This window comes from Anguilla anguilla, chromosome 3 (genome assembly GCF_013347855.1).
Source record: "Anguilla anguilla isolate fAngAng1 chromosome 3, fAngAng1.pri, whole genome shotgun sequence".
Lineage (NCBI taxonomy): Eukaryota > Metazoa > Chordata > Actinopteri > Anguilliformes > Anguillidae > Anguilla > Anguilla anguilla.
The window spans coordinates 51690455-51717086 of NC_049203.1; the positions used below are offsets into that span (position 1 = coordinate 51690455).

At 36.9% G+C, this 26632-nt stretch overlaps 1 protein-coding gene across 3 annotated transcripts in view; it reads right to left on the bottom strand.

The window, feature by feature from the left end:
* Window positions 1-981: 981 nt before the first annotated feature.
* Window positions 982-26632, bottom strand: part of pcdh11 (protocadherin 11) — a 256944-nt gene continuing 231293 nt past the window's right edge. For all 3 annotated transcript variants that reach the window (XM_035409666.1, XM_035409664.1, XM_035409665.1), the window contains one exon: window positions 982-5861. In XM_035409666.1, coding sequence (XP_035265557.1) covers window positions 5467-5861 — 395 coding nt within the window. In that variant the 3' untranslated portion in view covers window positions 982-5466. The remainder of the gene's footprint in view (window positions 5862-26632) is intronic.

Sequence of the window (26632 nt, forward strand, 5' to 3'; positions counted from 1 at the left end):
AATCCTGTACCTGATTTACGGCTCCACAAGTGTCATGCAATAAAGCATGACTGCCTGGTTTAAAAATGTTTTGGTCCAGACTAAACCAAAAAACTTGAGCCTCAAAGATAATTGGCATACTTGTATAGCAGGGCTTTTACAGCAGTGTGTCTGACCTGTCTGACAGGTGTTTGGGAGTTTTTCTTCATTATGGTGAGAATTTCTTGGATATCAACTGCAAAGGTCTTCATTGCCCTAGCAGGAACTTTGTGATTACTCAACAGTGCCCCCTTTCTTCTTAATGATGTTCCAAATGGTTGATTTTGGCAGGCCTAAGAGTTGGCCTATGTTTCTGACGGTTTTTTTAATTTATTTTTTTTATTTTTATTTCTCGGCCTCATAATGGATTCCTTGACTTTCATTGGCACAGCTCTGGTTTTCATGTTCACACACGCCAATAACAGACTCCTAAAATCAAGACTAGATACAGAAAGCTTTTTTATACCTGCACCAACGGCTCAATTGAACCATTTGTCCTATGGTGCCCTGAAATTGGGGACTATGTATAAAACAACTGGTGTAATTTCTACATGGTAAAATGAAAATGTATAATAATACCCCTTTATAAAAGCTGAGAATCAGCATTATATCCACATGTGGATATAGTGGATATAATTGTCAGACGACAATTATAGCTTTTCAGATGAGTATAGAGAAAAAATATGTCCCAAACATTATGGAGGCCAACATGTGTGCATGTGCATGCATGTATCTAATTGAACTCATCTCCAACCAAAAGGGCAAAAATGAAGATATTTATCAGTTTTTTTGTGATGCCAAAGCCCTTGATATCCTATTTTTTTATAAAGATAAAACACAGGAGAAAAATAACCTGACAAACACAAGTGTATATATTTATATATGTATATATGTTTTAAATGTACACAATATTTAATGGTTCAAGGAAATTTCATGACAATAAAAATAATCACACCAAATGCATATGGTTAGGTTTTTTTCATTTTTCCACATCAAAGCCACTGATTGTGGATGGGATATTTTACAAGAATGTGACAATATATACTTTGAATGACCAACACTGTACATTGAACTGCTGGCGAACAAGAAAGCTTTCCTTCAAAGCAAATTTGAATTCCACTGACTCATAAAACTAGCCATTTATATCGATTCACAAGCAGTTAATATTATAGCAATAATTTAATACGTTTTTTTTTCTTCCATTTTTTTACAAGATACATGGTGCATATGTACAGAATAATCTGGTAGTGTGTGTGTGTGTCTGTGTTTGTCTGTGTGTATTTGTGTGTACATGTGTACACGCACATGCACACAAACATTAATATATGCATATGTATTAATATTACAACATAGATTGTCATTTATTCATTTAAAAATTAAAACATGTAAGCATTTTAACGGGAAAGTATTTTTTTAAAAGTTCCCTGGGGTTGATGCTACAGTTTTGTCTTCTTTTTTAACCATGTATTTTGTTAACATTTTATCTTAAATAAATGCAACTGATTTTATAGATTTTTTTTTTTTTGCTTTTTTCATTTCTTACTGTTCTTGATATATATATATATATATATATATATATATATATACTTCCTCAGTCCCAAGACAAGTTTACAATTCAGACAGTGTTTGCAAAAACAATCATTCCTTCCTTCCTGCAAGGGAATATAACTACAACAAAATAAAGTGACAGCCATGTGATGAAAAATGAGTTGTCGTGGAACATCAAGGGAGTAAGTAGTAATTTTAAAGGCTATAGCTATTGCTGGTTGCACATGCAGATGAGGATGTGGGAGAGCTAATTATCTCATTTGAATCGTATTAACCAACTTTTACAATCTGTGACACCATTTGAAATATAGTTGCATAAAGAAAAAAAAAAACTTTCTTTATTCGATAAGTAAAATCTCAGACGACAAAAAGGGAAAAAATGGCCATGCATATGATAGTATTATAAAAAATAATTTCATTGCATGTAGATCTTATCTTTTTTCTGACATGTTTTGGTTCATCAGTTAAACCTTTGGCACATATTTGTTCATCATTGACTCACTACAATAACTGCACCTAAATAGTAGTTATGTGAGAAAAGGAATCAGACTAAAAAATAAAATCTAAATATAATTTGTGTGAAATGACAGTGATTGTTTCTGTACATATGGCAATGTGCATAGGTCTGCTGTTACAGTGCCGGACTTAAAAATAACTTTCATGTATGCTTGCGCATATGCAGTTTGTTTATCCACAGTTTAATGAGAATGTTGCACAGGATCAGCCTGGAATCCCCATCTTTCATATCTGTCATTTGAGAAAAAAATCTTTACAGCCGGAATTTGATAGCATTTGTATTTCATTTTAAAACTGCTGATAAATAACAATACACAATAACCAGACACTTTTTGTTTGATCAGTTGAATTTAGATAATTGAGCTGAAACATTTAGTTTGCATTCACAAACTGGTGCCACAATTGGTGAATTTAAGTTGTGGGGATACTTAAAACATAGTCTGCATTTTCGGAATTAATGATTTTAAAGGGTAGAAAGATTTAACAATTTAACCACTTCGATCCACAGGCAGTAACCAGATTTTAAACTATTATAAAGACAGTTGAGTGACTATCACTAGATATGAATGTACCTACCATCCTGCTTCAATAAGCAAATGTCCACCCTGTTTCTACATAACACTATTATGGTGCATATTACATCACTGGTGCTTAGACTAATTTATAACAAAGTCATTATTTGGAGCACTGACCTGAAAAACCTTGACTGTCAGCAAAACATACTAAGCAGCATTACCACTGATGTGTGCTAACACTGTGTGCTACAGTTCACAAATTTGCTTGAATTTTACTGATAGAACTGAAAAATAGTAACACATTTGCTCTGTCTTTGCTAATTAATAGTCCAGCTATTTAATTAATGTATGTATATTGATTTGCATTTTTGTTACATTAAGAGAGTATTGAGTATCACAAGAACCACTTCACATTCCAAAATACTAGAATATATTAGTTTGATTGGCTGAATAATATTTGTTTATTTGTTTTCTTGTTGTTAAATGGGAAGCAATATAATAGGCCCGATTGGAAATTTAAGTTTTGAATAAAAAATGATGAAACTTTTACTGTAAATAATAGTAAAACAAATAAAATAAAAAGGCAGTACAAATGAATGAAATTAGGATCAGTGGAGTCCACCTTTTCTTAATCTGGAATTAGGTGATAGTGTTGGGAGAAACAAAAACAAAAAAAACTTATTTATAGTTGTACTTGCCTGTCCCCTCTGAAACTGTTTTTGCAAAGCCCTGCGTTTTTTATTTTATTACAAATATTAATTTTGTGACATGTGCTCAATGCAAAATGTCATGTACTTGCACATGATAAATGATTCCAGAGCAGTGTTACAATTCTGATGCTGATTCTGAACATCAATTTTAAAAAGCAACTGGTGTTGTGAGTGATAACATAGGGGTTCCGTTAGCTATTTTAGTATATGAAAAAAAAAATGTAATGATGTTTAAGATCATTTTCGCTCACTTTTAATCTTGTACTGCACATTTGATGTGGACATAGCATTTCTAATGTTGCATTATATGTTTCTTAAATTTCTCATGTGAGAAAGAACCTTCAATGAGTCACTTCTAAGTACGAATGAACAGATTTGTGTTCTTACGTAGGGGTAAAAATTTAAGATATCTTTTTACAAAGCTTATTACACAGGCACAAGGACAAAGCAGCAGGCACAGAGAAATTGGTATCAGAGCTGTGAAGTGCTACTGACTGCTTTCTGGATCCTGTCTTTCAGAAGAAGACAGATATTACAAGAGTAAGCTACATGCGTAATAATGTTACACATTTCCATTTACATGAGTTTACAGTGGTCATTTCACATGGGCAAATATTTTGCATGGTTACTGTGAATCTTTCCTTTATTAATACAATATCCACATATATATATATATATATATATATATATATATATATGTTGGAAACCATACCTTTATGATAGCAGCTTTCCAGAAACTGGCCTCTATCTCATGATATTTGGAGATTGATCAATAATAACAGTGCAGCGTTCCAAAAATTACTTGTGTTGGCCCTTAATTGGGGTCATGCAATAAACATCACTTTCTTTTTCACAAAAGGTGTTGAATACAGAACAGGATTCAAAGCTAAATTTCAGTGTTCTGGCATATTTACAGAAATGATAAAGACTTAAGTGTAATGTGTCTCTTCTTTTACTCTTTGAATAATTGTGGGAAGTGGCTATGTCCTTTCAGTAGCTTCTGAGCCAGTGACTATCACTCAACACTATTACAGAGAGGAGCAGAGCATGCAGCAAAGGTAGAAAAAAAAAAAAAACTCTGAGCCAATTAAAGTCTCAAAGTGCAGTCTTCCACAACTACGACTGTTCCGTTGATTACAGATCAAAGTAATTATACAAGGGGGAGATTCTCATAATTGGCTCCATAGCACTTATTATGATGCATAAATTGTATGTTTCTCTCCCCCCTCCCCCTTTTTAAAAAGGAAACCTTGATGTGGAAAAGAATTGGAACAAAAGAATTGCTTTATTTTTTGTTCTCTTTTTTTGTTCATTTGCCTGTGACTTCCATGACTCCCATGCTAATGAGATAACGTTGGAAATGAGCAGGTTCTTAATAGGGGGAGAAGAGTGGAGGTGTCAAAAGTGTGAAAGCAATGAACGTGCCAAGGATCTAAGGAAACTAGCCTGCCCCATCATTAGAGCTGGTAATGTATGTCAAAAAATAAGCCAGTCAATTTCAAAGTTTGAGAACTTCTCAAATGATCAAAACTAGGGCATGGAGGTTGACCACAATGGTGCTTTGTCCTTAGTCTAACATTTGTAATTAAAACACTTCAATTTCAATTGTAGTGACTACCCAAGCTGTGAAAATTAAAGATAATGCAACATGAAAGTTAATAAACTGAATAACCATAACACCCCAACTCCCACTACAACAAATTGCATTTTAAAGTCACATACACAGTCTTCCCATATATATCATCACTATCATTTCAAATAAATATTTCTGTAGCTTTTTTATATTAGCCACTACCTACCAAACATTCATGACTTCTCTTTTGTTCTTCAGTTGAGGAGCTACTTTGGTTTAGAACTACCTTCTATGTACAGAAACTGATTTCAAAGCATATGACAAAACCACAAGTTTTTTTTTTTTTTTTTTCAAATAACACTGCCTTTTTTCCTATTCGGTAACATTGATATTAGAGTCATGGATACTGCCATTATATTTGCCATAAATATACTTTGATGTGAACATTGGCAAGCTTTTCTTTTTCTTTTCTGAATCTTCCTTCACTCACATACACCGCTACCTGGTACATGGCACAGACACTAAATGACAAGTCTTACACTTGTCATACACTCCAGCAGGGGGCGAGCTTCCCAGAAGTGTGCTCTTATAGCTGATGCTCATGGACAAAGCCAGCAGTGCTCCCAGTGGCCGTTGTCTGCTGGGCAGATGGGTTGAAGTTGGCCAGAGGAATGACCTTGACAGGGTCCTCCTTCTTCCCGCAGTGTCTCTCCAGCGTGTTGTAGAACTGCGGCCGGTTGCTTCCCTTGTCGAGATCGTCTTTGGGCACCGACCTGCCGAGGGTGTGACGCCCATCCAGCTTGGCACCGCGGGCCCAGGCCTGCTGGAAGCTGAAGGTGGGCACTGTGGTGTTGCTGGATGGCTGGAACTGGGTCAATGCTGGAGGCATCCAACAGCTGTCGGAGTGGCCCAGTATCAGGCATTCCTGAGTGCAGGTCTCTGAAGCTTCAGCTAGGGCTTTCTGCAGGTTCACTTCAATGGCTGCACAAAGAAAAGAAGAAACAGCATTTCCTCTATTTCAGTATATAATAAAATTAACTTTATAGACTGCATTCCTGAAAGCACCAGCTTATATTTCTTCTATGCATGCATATTGTGCTGATGTGCACCTCAGGATTTTTTTTTTTTTTTCTAAATACAAAACTTTATTTGGGTATAAGCAAGGTGATGCCATTACAAAGTTGATTATGTAATTATGTAATAATTAGGGGAGTCATGAGCCTAGTTTAGTTATACTGTAAGTCCATATTGAATCACTATACATTATTAAAACACATTTTAATAATTTAATAATTTTCTCAAATTTGTGTGTATATACAGGTATATATTCACAGTATAGTAGTGAAATGATGCTGTGGGTCTAGAGACGTCTACCTTTTAAAGAAATTAAAGGCATAAGTAAATGTTTAATGCATGCATTAATGAGAAAAATACAACAGCACATTTTATTTTGGTCTATATTCCCCTGGTTCCTACTGTTTACCTCCAACATAAAGTGAACTCCCAGTAGTTTAATTAAATCAAAGAAAAAAAATGCATTCTCTTGTTTGTGCATGTGATCAGGTTTATCATATTAAATAATTAATGAGCTGCTCAACAAACTATTGTTTACTTTAATCACTGTCACTCTGGAAACACATCCCTCTTTCCTGATTTTATTTTATTTTTTTACATTTCTGAAGCCATTGATAAGACTGGCAAATTGAGGGCTGTACATATAGACTCAGATAAGTGTTCCCCTTCTTATTTCCAATTTTCCTTTCTTATATTAATCCAACATCACAGAATTCGTAATATGTATTTATATAATATGTATTTATAAGCTATGGATTTTGAGACCTGCACTTGTCGCAGTGGCAAGACACATGGACAGCTCTCACTTTAGATGTAAAATTAGTGTAGGAAAAGACCTTGCCATCGACCCCCAGTAATAAACCAGATAATTAGGATGTAAAACAGTGTGCACAAAAATGGGGGGGTGGGGGGTGGGGGGTGGTGGGGGGGGGGCAAAAAGAGGATTGGCTGGAGGCCCACAATGTTATGTTCCTTAACCCAATAAAAAAGGGAGAGGAACATCACTTTAGTCCTCCAGGCCTGCACTTCAAGCTGTCATGTAGAAATTATTTAGCATATTTGCATAAGTAAGAATGCTATCAATAATTGAATGCAACTCATTTTCTGATTTTTGCTGCATTGCTGGCTTTTCATGCTCTGCCTGGTCTAATTCTCATGCTGCTGGCTAGAGGTTTACTTTCGGGGGGGGGGGGGGGGGGGGGGGGGACTGACTGCTGACTCTCTTAGACGTACGCACTGTACTTTATTCCTGGATTAAGACTTGCATGTCAATTTCATCCTCCTTTAAAAACATCTTAGAGATATTCTGTCTCTCCAGTGAGCACTATATGTCTTATTCATATTGAGAGTGGTAAATATGCGCATTTTGAGGTAACCTATGACATGCACTAACATGCATCTAGAAGCTACATTTACACAGACATTTGGTTTCATATTTTTTTACTTGATGTACTGCTTGAGTTGATTCAAGTAATTATCTGACCTGACCATTGGTCAGATATCCATTGATCTGACTGAACAGGAATATGACCAGACAGACAACACACCGATCTGGAGAAATGTAAAGCTGGCTTTTCACCTGTTTTCCACCTCAGCTTTTCATCTGTTCAGCCTTCCAGCACTAGTGACTAAATCACTAGAGCAGTAAACATGTGACCTTTCACAGGGTCAGTGGCTTCATTAAGGAAAAAAATTATGTGGTTCACTTATGCTACCAGCAAGAAGAATGAACCAGAAAAAATAAAAATAGAATCTGAGCTCTGTCTCCTGGAATCTTTCATATGTGCTGTAGTTATCTAAAAGTACCAGTTTTTTTGATGGAGAAGAGATATATACAAATATTATGCGCACACTCATGTATACAGCATATATGTATGCGAACGCACACATTGGTGAGTGAGGTTTTGTCTATTTTAAATATAAGGAATAAAACATTGTTCCCAGGTCTACAAGTCTGTATCAAAAATATTTAAAACTATGTTTTAATGGTGGAATGGTGTAGAGAACTAAGGCATGCTATTTTATACATTAAATATAGGTACATGGAGCTGTTTATTTGCATACAATCCCAAATGTAATAGACTTAGAGAGATATATATAATCAAAGATCAGCATCTGATTTTTTTTATTACACTATGTATCACTTAGCTTGCATGCAGCTACTTTTCTTAATAATCAGCCTCAGATGAAATGAAATTGTAAGCCTAGGCTACTTACCTTTATTCAATAGTATGATGTTAAGCATAAAAAAACCCTTTTCCTTGGTGTAAAGTCTTTCATGTTTTAAGTTACAGTGAATTAGGGTTATTTCACACAGCAAAAACTGGCCTACACAGTAGTGCAAAATAGTTTCAATTGCTTCATTAAATTTTATTTTGAGGAAACAGCCTATCCATTGAGTTTAACTGGTGTTTTAATTTAGTAACAAACCTAGCTGTGAACAGAGAATGCCCTATGTGCTTCTACCAATCCCTTAAATTGAAGGTCGTCACTCTTGGGAATAGCATTCAAAGTGAACGGCCCACTGCAGGCAACTCTAACAGGATTTGTCAAGTGATTTTGTTTGTGCCAGGTAAAAAGGCATTGTGCTCATTCTTTTTGTCTGCCTGTCCTGCTTTTGGGTCATTGTCATTCTCCTGGTTATTGTTAGATCACTTAATTTTTTAAAAATGCATTTATTTATTTTTTTATGTACAGCTTGAAAGGGACTATCAATTCCATGTGTCATGAGACATTGTGTTTTTCTGCTTACATGTGTGTTTATATTACATTGTTGGGAGATATTCCAAAAAAAAAAAAAACAAATAGAGGAAAAAGAACAATTTGAACACAAACTTAACATTCCCATGCCACTCATATAAGATCTGTTATGACTAATTACATTTATAACACAAAGAAAGCAGTCTCCCATTACAGACAATTGCCAGAAAATGCAAGCCATATCCAGGAAGTCCAATGATTGAATTTCTAGACTTAACCCCTATTGACGAGTTTGGTTTAAAACCAGAGATTGTACCCATCTCCTTGATAAACATGATAGCAGTGTTTTCTGTTGTAGGCCAACACTCACATGCAGACACAATACTCATAAAACAAATGCCACATGCATATAATAATACAGTTTTTGTTTTTTCTGCTGTAGCTTTAAAATGATTCTCTGAAATGTATTTAATAACTTATGTCGAAGTGTTTGAGAGGGAAAGAGGGTTGAACTGTTTGTAATTATATAATGTGTGAAGGGTATTTCATGCCGCAGTGCTTGCTGGTATAATCTGTATGGACTCACAGCACGGGCTGTCAGTGTTGCTGTGTCAACAGCCAGGAGTGCTACTATTTTTGCATGTGATATTTCACATTAAGCAGCTCAAAAGGTGTAGCCCGTAACTGTTTCCTGTCCTCTGGGACCTGTTGTGCTAGACTGATGCTGATGACAGCTTTGACTGCCTTTGTCAGCCAAAGGCAAGGTGCAGCCTCTGAAGCTGTTTCAGAGTCGATTTCAATTCAACGAAATAACCGCGTTTCTGAGAGCTTTTTCAATTAATTATACTCCCCATTCTGCTTTTGTGATATTGTATTTATTTTCTTTTGTGATTTATATTTGCTGTAGAATAGTTCTTCTTGGCAGCATTATTAATTCTGCTCAGAACATTAGTTTGGGGCAAGGTTTCAACCCATCTGATCCCTGTAGAGGTCTTGACCTTTGCACATGCATGTTATGTACTTCTAGACAAAGAAGATGATCAGATAAAACATAACCTAACAAGATTCCTCTTCTATTTTTTGCTCTCAATCTTTTAGCAAATATATGTTATTTATGCACATTTTTTGCAAAGGGAATAATTCATTTTAAGGTTTACCTGGACATGAGTTTACATTTGACGGTAACAGTGTAAAGTGATTAAATTGACTGCATTTGATGCCACTTCCCATTGTCCTATTATGAGTACATGTATTCATTCATGACTGTATATTCATGGCATGTTGCAGATAGTACAGAATAGTACTAGATATACATACACTACAGAATCCATCTGTCATGTCAAGTGTTTACTAAACTTGGTGAGCAGTTCCAAAGGACTGCCCTAACAAAGAACAGCTGATTGCTAAACACCCTAAAGTGTTTCTTTTGATCATATATGGTTTTTAAAAATTCAAGGATGACAAAAGTTTTAAAAGTGTTACCAATAAATGTTTTGCATTCCATGTCTTGATACATAAATAAAATAATTAAATAAGTAAAGACAAAGCTGATGATAATGGAGGTGAATGGTGTAGAACCCTCATTACACTTCTGACATGACTAGGGCATACAATAATAAAAGATTAGTAATATAAACATTCTTCTTTCCCTTGAGATGCCTTTGTCCAAGGCTACTGTACAAATGAGTCGATTCTGTATCTCATTCATGGGTGGAAGTCAACCTCCATCCCACAGCCTTTCAGTCTCTAGTACAGTTTCTTAAACAGTACACAACATTGCTTCAGGCTATCGATATAACTAGGCAGTGAAACTATGGCGACTGACACTGACAGATACACCAATGAAGAACACCCAGGATGATGCTTTAGGTTAACAGAAGCAAAGAGGTAATTATTCTTGGCCTTGTATGAAGGAACCACTTATTAGTGATTAAAGGGATAATTGCTGACAACTTTGCCACAACACTATTAATTTAGTTCTGTAAAGAATAATTTCAGAGTAATATTGAGACTTTGCAATGTTTTAATCCCTACCTCAATCCTCAACCACAAAAATAGCACAGTAGTGAATGAGGATATGCTCTCTTGTTTTAGAAAGTTCTCATAGTGTGTTCACAGGGCAACATGTGTCCAAGTCCAAGGTGAAAATAATAAAAATGCACAGAATCAGACATCAATTAATTTTGTGTACTTTCACCTATGACCAGTATTGACATAAAAAAGGCATTAAAATGTATTAGATTTTTTCCCCCCAAAGATCAAGCCAGCATTGAAATTCAACTTCAAATGATTCTCATAAACATATATCTGTTAATAAAAGTAAAATATTATGCATTTTTACTAAATTTATAGATGCCTTTTAGAAAACATTGGCACAAATTCATGCTGCCTTCAGAGAAAAATGGTTTAATACAGTTTATATTTCACAGCTGAAGTTATATCAAACTAGAAACCAACTCAGCTACTAAAGTTAAGTACCATTTTACAAGAATCTGTAACAATGAGAGCTGCATTTTGTAATTGGGTCTATGCAAACCAGATATATCAGGTCAGCGAGGACTGTTAAAAGAAGCAAATTTCTGAAAACAATGCCTAATGTATTTTACATGCATTTTCCAATATTTAAAAACAAACTCATACAATTTAAGGAGAGAGCAATACTTGTTTACATACAACTGCTGAAATGGGGGATTTCAAGGGAAACACTCACTGCGTGAGACCTTATCTTTTGTGACTTCTGTAATTAGCAGGAAACTGCCAAAAATATGATATTAGTGACTCAAAAGAAATAAATAGCTGCCAAAAGTCTACAGATTTATGCACGCTGAATTAATTTCATGCCCAAGAAGTATATTTCAAGAGCAGACATGAGCAACTCAGCCAAAGACAAACATTATTGGCTCTAACAGAAGCCTCAAGTATGCTGTTGTTTTATTGCCATGCACTGGGAATTGTTTACGTAGTCTTTTTTTGGAATTTTGTCTGCAATACAACAGTCATGGCTGCTGCTTTTATCTTTAGCATTTGTCAATCTCTCAAGAGCTTGAGAGGTGGTAGGCCCCTTTCCTCTAGAGCTCTCCTACTAGGGAATAACCATCTGAACTTGTACGGGAATCAGACATAGTCTTAATGTTATGTGAACATTAAAAACACACCTTTTCAGTCAATCTTATGACCAATTATAGTCTTGACACAGAGCTGGAAAAGCATGCAGACATATTATTATTAGAGTATTATGGGGTGACAAACTTTATTTTCCCTCTCAACAGTCATTACCCCTTTTTTACAGGCAGGCTCTTAGAGGGTGGGTAGGTTTCTTGGCTTTCTCATGCCTGTGTGGGTTCTTTGTCTCTGAAATAAACTTGGGGGTTATATGTCGCCCACTCTAACCTTTCCCTAAAAGGTGACTTGCCTAACTTTTTTCTTTGTTTCCCAGTCTTACCACAATGGGGCAATTGCCCGGGTCCCCTCAAGCTTGCTGTCTGTCCCCTGTATGCAGATCCATCACTCCAGCCTGAAACCTCACCCCTAGACCGCCACTTCTGGGTGCTTCAAGCAAACTGCCCAAAAGTGACTGGCTTTATACAGTATTTGTGACCTATACCCTGAGTCGCCAGATGAGAATGACTCCTCTGACTCATCATGGTTCCTTCCTACAGTACATGTCTTCCAAGGAGATTTTGCCTGTCACTGTTGCCTCCGGCCGGCTCTGTGTGGGTTTAGGCCAGGGTAAATTGTGAAACTTATTGTGACAAATCATTTGCAAAATCTGCTATATACATAAAATTGGATTGGTTTCATTGATTGTCCTGTGATTAAATATTATTCTGGGATGAATGCTGAGTCCTCTTTCCATCTATGTACAGCATACCTTCCCAACACTTTGAGGTGGTATTTAGAGAGGGGGAGAGACAGAGAGAGACAGAGAGAGAGAGAGAGAGAGAGAGAGAGAGAGAGAGACATGTGATTAACAGTGTCTCATGCTGTCCCACAAATGAAATTTGAAAGGAAATAATTGAGTTTGTAATTACTTAGACTTTATCATTCTATTTCCCTTCCCCCTTGGCCCCCACTCCAACCTTACATCTGGACAGGCAAATGGCTGGTCATTAATAATAATGAAGCGGTTTAACCCCATGGGCGTTTTACAAGGGGAAAGATGCCATTTTTCATTAGAGGACTGGGCACAACCATCAGCTAGAATGAAAGGCTCATGTTTCATTCTCCTGAGTCTGAGGAAAGGGCTATGGCTGTGTGCTCTGTGACTTCACTGCAATCCCACCATCTCACCATATTTCAATTACTGTGTAATGAGTGCCATGTGCATCTCGAGGTGCTTATCTCCCCAATTCCTCCACCCTTGTTCAGTTCATATTTGGCAAAGGTAAAAGTACAAGTCATTTTTTTCCCCTACTGCTTTGTTGTACAATGGCTGTTCTTATCTGTTTTGCAGATATGAACCCCTTGGTGCAAGGCTGGTATACTTGCATGAGCACAGGCAATATGAGGCTAGCACCGACCAGGCTCTGCAGTCAGGTTTGATGTCGGATTTAAGTGGGCTGAAACATTTTGTGGTATTCTTGAACAAGCTTTTTATGTAACATTTCCAGGTGCTGTGCTGGTCCCTTGATACTGCCTGCCTGGTCTACAAATGATTAAGAAGAAACTCAGAAGCTGAGCTCATCTTAGCAGAGACCTGAAGTGCCCTCTCTGCTGCCTCCTACTGGAGAATTAAAAACAGCAGAACATCCACTCAAAGAAGCACTGAGCAGCCTAATCGTCTTAACTCTCACAGCAGGGTTTTTTTGAAAAACAGGGCTAATTTCTTTTAATTCACACCACAAGCTGTGCGCAAGCATACGCTGGCTGAATTCCGTCTTGATTATTCAGATGTGCAGAGAAGGGCAAGTGTCCTTGTGCCTTGTACATCATTATTTTTGACCAGATAACTTCAGAGGCTGTACAAATTGTGCAAATTGTGTTCCCAAAAAAGAAGACACATAGATGTTTAATTAATGTAATAAGCTGTGAGAAGCTATTGTACATGTCACTCACTTAACAATATTCCAATTAATGAATAGGCTAGCATGGTTTTATTTTACTGCCAACTGTAGGGAGCAGAGTAACCCTTTAAACCCCACATAAAGCCTGGGGCTTTTTGTGAGAATCCCCCGTCTTAAGTAAACCCTATTAGCTCCAACATTGTATAGTGTACTGTGCAGAAATGGTTTAAAGCCTGAAATAAAGAGCATGTTCGTACCAAAATGACCAAGTCCCCTGATCCTATGGGAATCTCACTCCGTAAACACACATGGCATGTTTATACTTTCATTTTTTGGATGAGATGTTAAACCAAGGTCCTGACTCACTGTGGTCATTAAAGACCCCATGACAATTCTCGCAAAGAATAGAGTGTTCCTGGTTAAATTCCCAAACTGGCTCTCTCAAACTTGCCACCTAATCATCCCCTGATTAAATTGGCTAAAAATAGTTCACTCCCTCTCCACCCTTGCTAATGTGCGGTGAGCGTTCTGGCGCAAAATGGCTGCCGTGCATCACCCTGGTGGGTGCTACACATTGGTGGTGGGTGAGATGAGTTCCCATTCATCTCTGGAATATAAATGCAATGATTCATTCATTCATATTCTGAAAGACATCTAAAAACCATTCTGTAGTTTCTTTAATCTGTAGTGATTATGTGTACTTCTGATACTGGACAGAACCAGAATTATTTTTCCAATCATACCCCAGGAAGTATAAGTTTACACCAGGATAACAGTTTGGAGTGGATTGAACAAAGCAGTAACATTTTACATTCATTTTCCCAAAGGTGAGCCCAAGTACCCCCAAGACCTCTCCTAATGGCACCAAACCTCTCCAAATTGGAATATTGTGTATACATTTTTCCTCAGCCATATTCAACTTCCAGAAGCTAATTCCATTGAGGGTTGTACCATCTGGAACCCTGCAAAACAAATATTTGTTATTTACCCATACTCTCTTTTTGACTAAGGCCCACATTTCAGTAAAATTGTATTCTTTTGGAGAGCTTCTAAGTACAAAATGTGTTCATAATGGTTTTACCTTGCTGGGTACTCTAACCTGTGCTCACCTGTCAGGCTAGTGTATATCAAGCTTGTAAGCAGTAAGTAGGCTGCTGTAATTTGCATATGCAAACTGGGGCTGTATGAAATGAGGCACATCCTCTCAGCGCAGCTTTAGTTTAAAAGTTTTAAAAGGCATTTCACCAGGAAGTTTGAAGCGATTTTACTCATGTCTTTCACCAGCAGTCAGGGTAAGATAGCACAAGGAGGAAAATTATGAAAACTATAAAATCAAATCATAAACAATTTACAATAATATAGTGCCCATTATCACCACTTCAGTATCTTTTAAGAAAACATTTGCATAAGAAAACAAATTGATAAACAACTGATAAAGCCTGTGCAATGCATCCTCTCCTGCCCTATGTGAAAACGCAAAGTGAAAGTAACTGGGTATGCAGCAGAATAGTTACACCATTATTTTGGCTAGAAACACACAGTAAACTACATTTTAAAGCAATCTAAATGTGCTTGAAAAATGTGAGACTGTAAGGCTACTCTAACATATACAGGATTTCCAAGCAGGGGCAAAAGTCAAAATAGGTAGGTCATAAAGAGGGTAATTTTTTTCAGGTAGTAGTTGCTTATAGGTAATTTGCTTGGCACTGGAATGTCTAATTGAGATAATTTTTATGATAAGAAGTTGCTTTTTTAGTTTTGCATTGCAATTTTATGTACATACAGTACATAGAGATGCTCATTTTCAAAAGCTCCTGGAAACACTTTCAGCTGAATGGAAATAATGCTTAATGAATAATTACTTTTGCTAGCCTGCGTACAAAGAGCAGATTGACTGCATATGGCACAGAGGGGTATTTTAGCGATATCAGAAATATCTGTTACTGACATCTGTTACTCACACATACACTCTTTATTATATGTATAAATATGTTCTATATAACAATAATAAAGAATTTAGCTATTTAATATTTAAAATATTTAGAATTTTATATATTTTTCTTTATTCGTATTTGTCTCAACGCACGTCATATCGTGATCATAATACCCAACATGCTAATCGCCCTAACATATTTGCCCAAATATTGCAGCCATACATTTAATAATAAAATGGTTGCTTATTCCCTCCATAGTGTTGCATTAAAATGACCCCATAATACTTAAACCCCATAAAATGGCGAGACCGTGATATTTCCTCAGACAAAAAAATATTGTTGAAAATCTCATTGTCAACAGTGACATCCCTAATTGGAATACCACAGCGTTTCAATTTCAATGTTCACAGCCTACACTTCTTCATGGCGAGCAAGCAACATAAGCAACATTTTTTTTTTAGCAGTTCCATCATCATAATCCATCCCATTTTCCAAATTTTCAGTAGCCCAAGCTACTGTCCTGCTGCATTTCATGTAGTTCCCTTACTTCACAACTTGGAAGTAAAAAATAATCAAATAAATTATATATAAAACCTATAAAAAATATATATCAAACCATGACTAAGATGCAGTATTGTAAAATAAAAACATATACTACACTTGCAGCAATACTTAGGCAGCAGTACACACATTAGAAATTTTCAGTTCTCATTAATATTCTCAGAAAAAATGTTTGTATTTGGTCCATCTTTAGATAACTACAACAAAAGTTAATGGTGCACAATTAGTGTAATGATAGCCAGATCTCCAGGGGAAAATCGTACTACCCTCTGATTTAGAAGTGTGTTTATTACTGTATATCCATCCCAAAAATTCCTGCACTTGTCTACTTTCACAGTTTACACTCTCCATACACTTACATTTTCAGTTAAGTTTACATAGTAATTTTAGGTTGCACAGTAGCAAGAGATGGCACAATTTGGTACTTTATAGTTCAGTAGTCATTCAGTTGAAAAGTGCCAGCACTGAGCTTTCAAGTGTGACATGACAGAATGGAAAATTCCAAAAGCTGGAATGTAATTGTAGAATCCTGTAATAAGATTCCCATGTCCCTGATATTCACATCTAAAACATGTTCACCAATGCCTCTTGAGTGCTCTCAGTGTTGTGCTGAGGAACAGCCTGCCCTCAAGCTGGTGAAAACTAGCTGGCCGAGTGCTCTGTTGGCCTTCAAAGACACTGCAGGCTACAACCCCACAGAAGGCTGCTTTCAGAAAAAGGCTGTCACAAAAATAAGTTTCCTGCAGTCCAACGTGAAAAGGCTCGTCTACAATTCACTTTCCTAGTTCACTCCATAGCACCTCTCACACTAGGCCTCTAAAAGCCTTTTATCTACCTTCCCTTCGTCTTAATACCAGGTTTCACAGGAAGCACACAGCAGACTATTATTAGGAAAAGAAAAAATAAGAATGGACTTTGTTGGTGAAATATGTGAAGACGTTTAATTGGTGTTGTAATATAGGGATATCTTTCACTACTAAACATGATTTCCACTTCATGAGCCTTGCAAAATGAAGTGTATGAGGAGAGCTTTAGATTGACAGCTTTAGGTTTCCATCTGGGCTTTTTCCTGGAGATATCTATTTCCTGGAGATAGATTTTTTTTGTGACACAAGACATTTTCACTCCAACTCCACATACAGAATTCCTTTATTCCCAGGTTAGCTAAAAATTGTCAAAACACTCAAAAAACTGTCAATTAAAAAGTACGGCCCAGCTGCACAGAATCCTCCTTTTACAGACAGCCCCATTGCCTTAAGATGTTACATTGCTACTTACAGTACTGGATTTGTATTTAAATTTGGATTTCTTATATGACTATATATCAACAAGATCAAGAGCTTTGTTCAAGTATTCTCTCCGTTTTCAATTGTTAATATTGCTGTTTTGACTTTATTACAAAATAAGTGGAACGGATATTACAAGAGACTATAACATCACAGAAGTACAATTTGATCCCTAATGCTACCCATTAAAAGCCTTCAATAAACGTATTAATGCTGGCTAAAAAGAAGTATTGTACTTTTATGACACAAGAAGCACAAGTGCATTAGCAGGATTGATCCTGCTGAAGGTTTTGTGCTCTCCAGCAGAAATGAATAGGGACATTTCCAAAGCTTGAAATATGAAATTGAAAAAGGGAAACCTTTCAAATGTAGTCTTTCTAATCCAATTTGCTGCTACTACATGGAGACTCTTGATAAAAGTCAAACTCTCACTAGTGTTCTACATCTTCAAAAAGCAGGACATGGCTGTGCTGTGCCTAAATCTAAACCCCCGCAGCCACCCCCAGCTCTGCCAACAAACCTCCCCCCCCAAAAAAAAAAAAAAAAAAAAAAATCACATCCATCCCCAAACACAAATACACACATACACAAGACACACACATATACACACGCATCTCCTGCTTCTCTCTTCCTCTCGCCTGTTATATAAGACCAAAAGTAACTGCCAGAGTGCAGCATTAAATGATTATTTGAGATACCAACAAAGAGAAGTCACTGACAGGTACCAAAGGAGGATTCTGAAACACAATTTTCAACTGCAAAGAAAATTATTGACTGCTCCGAGATTAAAACAGCAAAATCACAATGTGACATCTTGGGCAAAGTGCACAAAGAATGAATGTATCTGCCGTGCATTCATTCACAACTGTCTGTTGTCTGTTGAGTTTTTAAAGCGATGCACTGACGATTTTTCAAATATATTTATTGTTTTTCACATTGCTACACACACATTCAGACTGACCTTGCCCATAGAAAATTCCATATAAATTCAAATCACTATTGCTCGCTTTGTTTTATGCAATACTATTATGCATTTGACCCAAATTTCAGAGGTAGAAATGCATGCATCTCAATCTTTGTGCCCCCCCCCACCCCCCACCCCCCACCCCTCAGAAACAGAGGGTGCACCATGGAGAGCATGAGTGTGGCGCATTCAGCCTCCTGGCTATTGTGCCATGTTCTTTACTGTGCTATTTCTGATTGCAGCCTATTTATTATGTGTTGCTCACTACCCCACTCCTCGTGGCAGCAGCTCAAGCCACAAGCCTGTCTTCCATTAGGAGCTGAGAAGGGGGGCGGCGGCAGCCGCACAATCAGCGCTGGCCAAACACACAGCATGCGCTCGAGAGCCGAGCGGAGCAAACACCATAACAATCAGCAATCAGCACTGATAATGATAATGACACAGTAAGCGCTCCCACATCCACGCCATGCATTTCTGCGTCTTGCCAAGAGCCGTTATCTTTCAGGCACGATCGCAAGCAGAGAGAAACGATGTATTTACACCACCCCGAAGAATAAAGATAGAAAAGAACAAAAAAAAAAGTCTGGATGTACTATAATCTTTCTGAAACAGAACCATATTTACGCTTTTTTTTTTGCTTTCGCGATTTCATTGGTTCTGCATATGAGATTGAAAAGATGTTTGTTAGACTGAGCATCAACACCAAGACTCCTATTTACCAAAGTATGCTGGTGAAAAAAACAGGGGAGGGGTTCAAAAAAAGGGGGCAAGATGGGGTGGAAGAAATAAAATGAAATGGTGACTCTTTTGGGAAAGCGTCCAACTGCAAGTGCCAGCAAGAAGATGGGGAGAAATGGAAAGTATCTGCCTGCACAATTGAAATTCAATGTGTAAAGTGATTCCCTTTCACAAGATGATGGAAAGATGGATACAGGGATGGTTCTTGGCAGCAGAAATAACAGAGATGGATGGAGTGATGTCTGGGGGAGACAGATTAAAAAGTGCAAGGAAGGTAAGGATAAAGATGGAGTAGCGCGCTACCCAATCTCTAACTACTCCAACATTTATATAGGCACTCCGAATGGCTGTAATGAGCGCTGTGGAAGTTGATCAGTCTTCCATTAAGGAAGTGGCCGATTTATTTATTTATTTTTCTCTTTTTTCTCTCATTTTATTCAATCCAGAGCCAGTGTGGCACTCATCCACATTTCAGCCTCCTCCTGAATCATAAGTTATCAGCACTGACAGGACAGGCCTTATAAAACAATGCACTGGGTAACCATTTAAGATACTACAGACAATTCATTTTCAAGCCCTCTATTCAACAACCCAATGAAGCAAGGACCGTTGTTTCTTTGGGGCTAATTACTATTATTTACAGTACAAGACACACCAAGGCAAGGAGTCCTTTTCTGTATTGGAGTTTGCATGGGGAAAACAAATAACACAATAGAAATCACATCATTTTTTAAATTTTTTTGTTTTTATTTATTTATTTATTTATTTATTTATTTATTTATTTATGAGATCTTTACAAATTTAGCTCATATAAATATTTATTAAAACAGATCATCTAAAATGAGCCTCACTGCTTTCATGCTTGTAAATTAGCTAGCCTTGGTAATGTACAGTTGTGTATTGGTTTCGGAATAGCTCATGGTTCCCCCCCCCCCCCCCCCCCCCCCCCCCCCCCCCCCCCCCCCCCGATATTTCCCTCCAGCATCTGCTCTGAGCACAGTGTGGATTGTTTCTACTGAAATATTTACAACTCAGAGCCTTAGACCTATCAGCACCCCCTCAGCTCCTTGATTTTCTCCACAACTAAAGATGGCTCAGGACTATTAATTTTTTTCAAACCAGTCATATAGCAGCGTTGGTAGTTTTTATGCACTAATCAGCTGGTTATTACAGAACCTGGTCTACACTTTTCTTAGAATACGTTAGCTAATGTGTTATGTAATGTCTTTGTGTGATCAATTAATTAATTAATTAATTTTTAAAAAATTAAGTCGTTTCATGTATCAGGGCATGTCAGTAATATGGGTCAAGTTATGTTTATGTCAATTCAGTTAAAATACATACTAAAGAATTAACAATAAATCATACAAAGGAAGTGCACTGGTCGAACAGATCGATGTGCAGGAGAAAGGCATTGATGCCGCACAGTTGCTTAGATTCCCAGTACAACTATTCCTCATTCTCAAAAGAGATGTCTAGCCAGGATTTGCAGTTACTTTACTGTACTACCACAGCTATATGGGAACTGACAGCTTCACAGCCTTTGCCCATGAAATTGTAAAATGCTCCCTGCATATGAAGTATGTTTTATTCCCCATATCGATCTGTATGGCAATCGGTTCACTTTAAGAGATGATACGATTTCTCAGAGGAAATCGAACACCATCAAATTAAATGCACTTCATCTGCCTTGTCGAATGGTACATATTAAACTGCCATTCGTGCGCCGCTATACTGTGGATCGTGCAAAATCTGGCACTTAGGATGAGTTACGGTGCAAGGTTGGGCAGGGAAGGAACGTCAGGCTGGGCTGGATTTACAAAGAGAGCTGCCCTAATGAAATGCAGCCCTCCCGTTAACACTTGAAGCAATCTGTGCTTTCGCTGAATTCCACGGGGGGAATAGAAAAGAAACTGGATGCCACTGCGAAAGCCATATATCTGGGAGTCAGGTTTGATTTGTTCTAGTTCTCTTGGCTATATATTATTGTTACCGCTCCTGTGATCAGGCAGATAGTCGCTGAATATGATGGCCCTAGGGAACCCATCTTTCAACTGTTAACCGGTAGGCCAGCACACCAGCTGCCACTACTTATTCGTTGTCTTTGTAAATTAATGACCTTGGAAACAATAAAATCTTTTTACAGCGTACCATGAATGGTAGTGCTAATTAACTGTTATCAATGTTTGATTTACAGCTGCATACTGAATTGAAGGCCCCTCTTTGTGTTTAAGGGAAAGGGAACTAATCTGGAGTTCATTTTGGAGAATTAAAGAAGACAGAGTGCCCTGCATATCCTCCATGAACCACATGCTGGCAAGGAGTTCAATCTTTGATCCCCATTAAAACAAGAAAGAGCAATGACTCCAAAGACAAGACAGTTTGGCCACCGAACCTGAGGTGAATTCAAAATGATTTGCTCATTTATCTATGATGTTTAGCTTTTTTCATGCAACATTCTTCATTTTGTACAAGTACAATATAAGTAGACTGATTTTTTTTTTTTAAATGTACAGCTTTTCAGAATAAAATACAATGAGGGAGGGTAGGGTTGGGTTTTGAAATTGAATACAGCCATATAAATCTATGGTTGTATGAAATGTATATGAAATTGAAATGACTTTTGCCCTTGAACACATCCAAGATCTGACGATGGAATGCTGTATATACTTTTTTTCTAGAGATGAGATCAGGCTGAGAGTACTGTAGCTAATAACATTATATGTTTCAAGCATTGACAAGTACATCTGACTGCAGGATGTATGAGGGGTGGGGTTGGGTGTCGATGGGTAAGGTTTGTTCAACCTTACCCATCCAGACATGCAATTGGTCAAAAACAATTCCACATTTCAAAGCCCTGGATTGGACGAAAGGGTAGGATGTCAAAGGGTTGGGTTTGACATCAAGCACCGCCCTCCTGCAGCCTCCGGTTAGATGTCTCATAGCATCAAGTACTCTCACATTGCCATATAAGGTTGTGTTTGAGTTCTTACCCTCACTTTTCCGTTGTCTTGATTTTTTTTAACTCAGTAGACCATACACCAATCCCAGAAGAAAAGGGACAGTCATACATTTTTAACTAAATCTTAGCAATGAATAATGAATAATTTTACTATCTATACACTCTGATATATCCTGTCAGCTGCAAGCTTAAAAGCTCCTTATCAACACAGAAAAAATGTTCTCATGTTCAGGAAAAAAGAGAATTCAGTCACCTCTCTTCAAAATTTCATGTCTTCATCTCTTACAACCCGTGCATCAAAATAAAAGCAATAGTATAAAAAACATCAGCAAACAGAAATTCTCTAAATATTCATGTGTGCTCTGTTCACAGCAGGCGTGATCAGTCTATTAATATATGTTAAAAGCACAACTCTAAACTAAACATGCCATGATTCTTTAAGCTTCACTATACAGTAAAATAATAATTCACAACCAACAGAGTACATAATCCAACAGTGATCATATGTACTCTGTAAGAGTTGATTTAACACATCATTTTACTGTGTATATTCTGAAATGCTCTCATGCTAAATCATTTTTTGTTATAATCAATGTAAAAATGAAGCAAAATTCTGAGCATTTCAGTGTTTTTTTTAATGAATATACAGGAGGCAGAGTATACAGAGGCAGTGCTCTCAATAGAGTGGTGAATTTACAGATGCATACATGCTCCCAAAAAGAAAACCAAACCAGACAGTAGAAAACCCCTTCATTTTTATTGGTCAGGAGTTATCAGTGGAGAAGCTACTGCTGCCCCAAGGTCCTCTGCTTCCCCTAATACCATTCCCACCCGATCCCATCATGGTAAAATAGCTCTATTCCTCTGACACACTGTCATCCTTCAGCAATATATGACTAGCATTATGCATGCTGCACACTGGAAATAGACATCAGCCAAAAATAATAAGAAGAAGTAAATATGCACCTGTGATTTACAAAACATTAACAAGGAAGGAGGATGCTTATTTGAGAAGCCCGTATATAGGTTGATTAGAACACTAACACTCTATTCCAATATAGGGACTGACTTGTTTGAGTGAGGATCTCTTAGTAATTATTTCCCAGTCCTTCGTAAATTAAATGTGTCAGTGGAGATACTACTAAAAAGTAGATAAAAGTTTTTTATTTTTATTTTTATTTTTTTAATGGTACTTGTATTCATTAATGTTTGCCTGTAAACAAACGCAGCCTAGCTGTCTCAATTGATTAAGCTTCATTAGCTGCCTAATTGTTCAAGGCCCTTTAAAAATTAATTGAACAACAAATGGATCATAATGAATTTACTGGGAAGTGTTCTGTAGCACTAAAGTGTTCAACAAAAGTAAATTGAGAAAAAAAAATTCTTACAGGCTTGAATGTAGTTTAAACTGTTGAAAGACTTTACATTTCTGTCACAAAGGACTTTCTAGCAATGACAAAAGATATGTCAAAATGATATGATTTCAAGATAAGTAATCAATTAAGATCCTGAGTAGATGTGTTTGGTTGGAAGCCAGACCAGTAATAAATAACAGATCCATAGGACACAGTAGGAAGAAAACTGCATGAGATACTCCTGCACGTATGTAAACAATACTATGCAGCCAATATAATATTTTATTTCTTTATTTCTTTAATAACAGATCTCTCAACTTCATACCCCTCTCCCCTGAGAACAAAGAGCTGCTCTCTCTGTAGTTGTAAAAGGCAGATTTCATACGTAGCCCTGCATGTGGTGGACTCAGCTCCAGCCTTTCAAAGGCCTGTCCCTCTCAGCTTCAGAGGTATCCAGACACATGCTCCAGAAATGATGACACTTGCACAGTGGGGAAGCTTGGCACTCCCTTCCCCATTGCATGAATTGAAACATCAATATTTCATTCAAACAAACCAAGGTCCTGGACTTTCGCACTGCTTTCCAGAACAGCATGTGATTTGTGCTGGGTTAAAGAAAAAAAAAGAAGAAAAGTACTATGTTATAGTCAATGGTATATTCTATAGTACACCCCTCCCACCCCCCCACCCCCCCCCCCCTTTAATCAAGTGACTTCTCTCTTGTGTGCCATCGCACAGCTTGGTTTGGTTTCTGTGGTGTTACTTGGAGATTCATAGCAGGGCAGGTTATCTGTCAGGCAAGACCAATCTATGAACCTGCTCTGAAACAAATTGCTCTATTTGAAATGCATAACTCAAATTTAACATCTAAGCACAAAAGTAGTTCAAGAAAATGCCCCCCTCCTTTCTGCCAGCACCCCAGATCAATTTATTCAAACTTGTGGTTTCTCTATGCCTGCATACAGATTCTCAAAAATGCTCTTATGATCAAATGGAAGGAGCAAACTGGCCTTGTGAATTTCACTGAACACAAACTTCCAAAAATGTTCATTCTTGTAGCACACAGGTCAGACTGACAGTCTAGTTAAACTTTTCATTACTACTGGCAAAGTATGTTTTTCATCTGTTCAAAAATACAATTTAAACTAAAAGAAATGTGCATATTATAGGTGTGACTTTATGGTAGAATAATACTACAACATCCTATATTTATTTATTCCGCCCTCTGTATCCATATCTCCTCTGATCCCATTGAGGTTATGAGTGAATTTATAATAATAATAATAATAATAATAATAATAATAATACTAAAAATGATAATTTGCAGTGTGCTAAGCTGGAGTTTAAAGCTCATCTTTAAATCCCTGGGCCACAGACCATCATTACAATTAGAACAGCTAATCCTTAATTCACAAATTTGGATAGCTGTTCCAGTCATAATGCAGTTCTGTTTTGTCGGGGTTTGTAAACCTGAGGTTTAAACTCCAATGCAGACTGCAATTGACCCAAAAAGTCTGAAGGACAAAGTGCCTCAATCTTGCCCCAGCCTACTTCTGAAAGCTTGAAATATTAAGGGGAGGCACCACCCCTTAATAGGAAAAAAAAACATTCCTTTATTCATATCGAAATTAAATTTTACCATTTGAATAAACACACAAATACAAGTTTTTGGGATTATGATTTTTCATTTTTTTATTTTTAAAATATGCAAATGATCTATTTGCTTATTAAATATGTGCTAATTTGCATATAAGGTATTCAATATTTAAGCTCAACAGATAAAATACAAACTGATTTTTTTTTTATATGTGATCAATAACTCAATAGTTAAGACTTGTCAGAGGCTTTTGTCAAAATATTGTTTTTTAAATTAATTATTCCAAAAACAATATGTACATGCTGAAAAAAATGTTTTTTTTTTTAAACTATTTTTACTGAGAAAATGCCACATAAAAAGAAAATGACAAAAAAAAAATATCAAAAAAAGCCTCTGACACGCCATAGCTATAACATTTAAGAAGCAGTATGTAAAATTATGTAGCTGTATCTATTGTTAAAGTTGAGATAAATTGAATACCCTATGGGCAATATACAGTTTTGAGGAAATGGCTGTTAAAGATTTGCTAATGTAAATGAAATCGAAGAGCTCTGCTTGTCTTTCGTCCATCCTCACAGTGACAGCAAAGGAAATAGCCACATGTGGTCATACTGGCTATACGTTCCAGGAAACAAGCTTTTTAACGATATAAGATTCAACCAGGTCAGTTTTAAAACCGCGGAGGCATTTAATCATAAAAGATGCTATCATAAGCTTATTTTATGCTTCGCGTTCTTGACGATGGTGTTCTATTATCACCTAAATAAACTACTTATAACGATTATTTACCTTTAGTTTGTTCATTTTATGAAACTATAGAAGTTATAGAAGCAAAATATCAAAAAATATCAAAATTGACATATGGAACCAAAATCATCATTTTTTCACGGTGGTGCCTCCCCTTAAAAAGAAAGCACAATACAAATATGAATAACACAAATAATATGTGTGTAATACTATTCTTGTTTCATAACAGTACTGTTATCAGTTAGCAGTTTTTATAAAAATGCAGTTCTGAATTTAATCAATTGCCTTCTTGTGTTTGTGTTTGGTAGGGTATTGTGTTAAACGGAATTGTATAGTGAATATTTTTATCTTCAACCACTCTGCAGCCTTCTCCCTTCACAAGTTCAACAATTACTCTTTCTTCAAACCCCATGACGTTTCCCTCCCAAATCACTGGTTGTCCCACCTGTTGCTATATCGGTAAAATTAGCTTGCTTTCCCCTCCCTGTCACCCTCTTTCCCCCTCTCCTTCCTGTCTACCCTCTCCCTTTGCTACCTCTGGCAGCAGAATTTTCTGGATGGTTGTGGAAAATAACAACATTTGCAAACTAACATTTACCAATTCATTGATTGAGGTCCATTGATTGAAGTTTTTATAAAATACCCCACCCCCACAACATATCAAACATGTCCCCCAATTTCATATGTGGCATGTATTATTCAAAATCAGGTCAACTCAATATTTATAAGCACCCTGAATAATAATACATATATTTACAGAATGTATTTAGATGCTCACTGATATAAAATTGGATCAAGTCCATCAAGTTTTTTGGACAAAAATTACCGTGG